Source organism: Atta cephalotes, assembly GCF_000143395.1.
Source record: "Atta cephalotes unplaced genomic scaffold scaffold00019, whole genome shotgun sequence".
NCBI classification, from domain to species: Eukaryota; Metazoa; Arthropoda; class Insecta; order Hymenoptera; family Formicidae; genus Atta; species Atta cephalotes.
Window position 1 is genome coordinate 3,555,096 of NW_012130083.1, and position 4,037 is coordinate 3,559,132.

General features: G+C 36.0%; 1 protein-coding gene across 1 annotated transcript in view; it reads right to left on the reverse strand.

Annotated features, from left to right (window-relative positions):
• LOC105619064 (protein fem-1 homolog CG6966) overlaps positions 1–3,351 on the reverse strand; it is a 38,357-nt gene extending 35,006 nt beyond the window's left edge. The window contains exon 1 of the mRNA XM_012200592.1: positions 3,292–3,351. Within this exon, the coding sequence (XP_012055982.1) occupies positions 3,292–3,351 (60 nt within the window). The remainder of the gene's footprint in view (positions 1–3,291) is intronic.
• Between the last annotated feature and the right edge of the window lie 686 nt (positions 3,352–4,037).

Here is a 4,037-nt window from a genome sequence, read left to right on the forward strand (position 1 = left end):
TTAATTACTACACACACACACACACACACACACACACACACACACACACACACACACACACATACACACACACACACACACACACGCACGCACGCACGCACACGCACACACGCACACACGCACACGCGCGCGCGCGCAGATAAGAATGATTAATTAATAATTAAACAATTAATAAATTAATTGTACAGAAGCTGTAAAATAGAAAATATATTCTATATTTTCAGCTATAAGCCGGTGGGCCGCGCATCACTGCTATATTGAATTGATTAGTGATTATTAAAATTTAATAAGTATTAAATGGGTTAGTGATTAATTACTTATTTTTAATATTGAAAGCACTTCAATGCCTTTAACCCTCAAAATAAATAATTAACTAACTAATTTAATATTTATAAAATTTCTTTAAAGGACGTGCCATTAAAAATATATTAAAAAAATGTCCAAGTGCATAGACCTCGGATAACTCGACTTGGCAGATGCGCTCACACCTGGCAAGTGAAAGATGTAGAATTTGATTTCCAGTCAACCGCGTCAATATCTTTCTCGCTCACACGGTTTACCGATAGAAAAATGTTATGTATGCTGTCGACGCGCAATCGTTTGTAAAACGTAGAGAGTTGGTAAGTGGAGCATCGAAAACACATACGAGACTCTGCTTTGTGCCGCAACCTTAAAAAGGTTAGACCTCGTTTACCGTATGTTCTTGACAAAGGAAAACATGTATGTTGTCGAACATATCATCTCGTCGTAAATAAAGTTTCAACGAAATTGAAGTTTTAACGAAGGTATTCTTAATTCTTTCTTCAAACGCTTATATCGTATCATATCGCTCGATATGATAATATAATTCGGGAAAACGAAGCGGACTTTGGACGGTTCTACGATTCTATCTGTAGAAGTCTAAATAGCTCGAGCCATTTTTGACCAATGCCTCACGTCATCTGATACCGTGTCGCGTCGGTCGTAGCGAAAAGTCGCGCTTTACTCACATAGCGAATTCGGTTGTGCACTGGTGCATATTAAAGCCGCCGTACACTGATTTCTGAGTAAAAGTGCCATGCAAATATTTCGTTATAATTATAAAATTATATATAATTAATTATAAAATTATAATGAATTATAAAATACATATTTAACTTAACAATACACTATTAGATATGAAAGGAACAATGGTAATCCAATCCTTTAAGTTAAATAATATTTTACTATTTTTAACTTTCATGTGTCAAAATGTAAATTAATCCATTTCTATGATTAATTTCAAAGTAAATATCGTCAATATCTATTTAATCAATCCATTTGAGTCAAATTTAATATATTTTCTTAAATTATGATTCAACTTCAATGTTTTAGTGAAATTAACATATTGAGTAAAATCAGTGGCGCCCATAGAAATGATTAAAAATAATTCGAATTGAGTATAATATGACATTACGAATTTAGTCTACAATAAAATGTATTGAGGATTTCACGATTTAATTTATTTTTTTATATTGAACACATCTTTCATATGTCAATTTGTGTACGACAACTGTAGTATGCATTGAATGCGTCCAATTGAATTCACTATCACAGAAGGGAGTGTGCGGCACTAGAGGAGGTAAGTTGTCTCATTGTGGAATTGAACGCGAATCGTTATCTGAAGTCTACGCAACATTGTCTCGCAGAAATATCAAGAATTAATACAGTTGGCGAGCCGTCTCGAAAACATCTACGTCTCAAGGCGACGCAAGTCAAGAAACGCAGCATGGAAAAAAACATCAAGTTCGCATCGCTAATAAACTTGCTTGCGAACTCGAAAAACGGGAAGTCGACGATATCGTGTCTCTTGCCGCACGTACAGTATCGAATATAAAGTAACCGCAGATATTCGTTACCTCGGCTGAGAATCAAAACTGGAGTAGGTATACCACTTGTATCAATATAGATTAACTTTAATCTCGATTTAATTTACTTTTTATCTTTTTTTAATTCTGAGAATAAGATCCGTTTCTATTAATGTAGCTTAACTTTAATTTTAGTTCAATTTATTTTTTATCTTTTTTCGTGAATAAAGAAAAAGATAAAGAGTAAATCAAAGATTATCAAAGATAAGTTAGATAAAATAATAAAAAAATACATATTGTACGCAAATAATAATTATTTGTTTCAAATATTTCAAAAGTTTTATATATCTTCAAATCTTGTAAGTTCATCACAAGCATCAAAATGATTAAAAATATATTCTAAGTTCTAAATTTAATACTTTAATCAAGATCAAGATTTAATCATTAAATTAAATCAAATTCTATTCGCTTATTACATAAAATCATTCCTTCAAACAATTTATAATAAAACAATTTAAAAAAAAAACAATTTGTTGTTTTGAGTAATTCTAAAATTTGTTATAAATATATTTTAAGATTATTATCAAGAAAATATTCTTTATTAAAGGTAACCATTTAAAAGAAAGAAAGTAAATTAAGTAATTACTTTTCTTATCAAGAATATTTTTAGAATATTTTTTTCTGCGTATCATAAGGATGTTATCATGACTTTATATAAGTGATAAATAAAATAATGTAAAAATATTGGCCATAAGGGGTCGAGTATGAATATATAAGATCATAATGAGTCAAATATGTATTGATAGGAGATCGGAATTAATAGTTAAAGAGTAGTGGAACAGTCGTAGACATACGGCTTATTGTTACATGCGAGTCTAGAAATATGGAGAATGAAGGATTCCAGTTTGATTCCCGAGCGGCTCCATTAATTTCTCCGGTCTCTTACAGTAATAATCGATGACGTCCTTGTAACATCATTCAACTTGTTTCTTTTAGCTGAACTTGTTCGGTTATCTTTCCCCTTTTCTTTCTATGATGAAGAAAAGAAAAGATGAACGATGCAAAAAGTTTAACAAAAAATAAGACTATTATGACATTTATTATGACTTTTTGTCTACAAGATTTATTATGGTGAATTTTTTGTACGCTTCATTTTCTACAATCTTTTTTTCTCTAAAGTGAAGAAAAAGAGGAAAGATTGTCCACTTTGAAAAAAGAAGATAAAAAAATGAACCGTATAAGAAATACAGCTAAAAAGAATAAACGGCAATTTGATTTTGTAATAAAAGCAAACGCGTTCGAAATGTCAGTCGCGAAAAAATGAGGATCAATTTCGCGTATTTAAGGTGCGATATTCGACTCGTCCGGATTATATCGGTTTCAATGGTTCGGCCGAAAGTTACTGCCAAAAGGTTGGTCGTTTCTGCCGTATTTCGCGACATTACGCGTCAACGCAGGCACTTACCTTGAGACGCTTGAGCTTGCCGTCCCTCGCAGCGTTGTACACCACGCTCTTAAAATCCATTTTCACATACTCCGACCCGGATCACGTCGCACCGCGACCACCCAGGCCGCCTCTTCGTTTGCGCGCGGAGTGTACACGTATTCCGTCGTCGACGTTTCAACCCCGGACAGATGACCGTTCGCGTAGCGGCCGAGCGGCGCTTCCTCCGCTTGCCACCCAGCGGTAGCGCTGGGACAAGGGAAATCACGTTGATGAAATCGCGTTACCACCGAATAGATTTAGCCTGCTGACGCTCGAAGCAGCCCGAAGAATGACAGGAAGACGCGCGCGGACAATCGCGTACGGAATTCACGCGCGAGCGAAGAAGAGAACCTCGACTCCTCCAGATGACTAACGTCTGGAGTGTCTGGACTGTTCGTCCTCGTTCACCGTGTTTCCGTTCGGCGTACTCGTTCGCACGTCAGGTGGCGACACCAGCCCGATTCATACGGCGCGGCGATTTTCAAACGACTAAACTTGCGGTGCAGTGCAGCTTTTTCCAGATCTGTCAGATTTCAGACGGAACAGCATACTTAGGGCGCGTGGTGGAAGACTGGATGACTTAGGAAACAGTTTCTTACCACTGTAGTCTGTTTTTTTCTAAATCATTCCCTCCAACCCCCACCATATACTCTAAGTATGTTGCTTCGTCTGAATTGATTGCCGACCGCGCGGGATCAATCGCCAGCCAGTGCCAGCTGTGCACG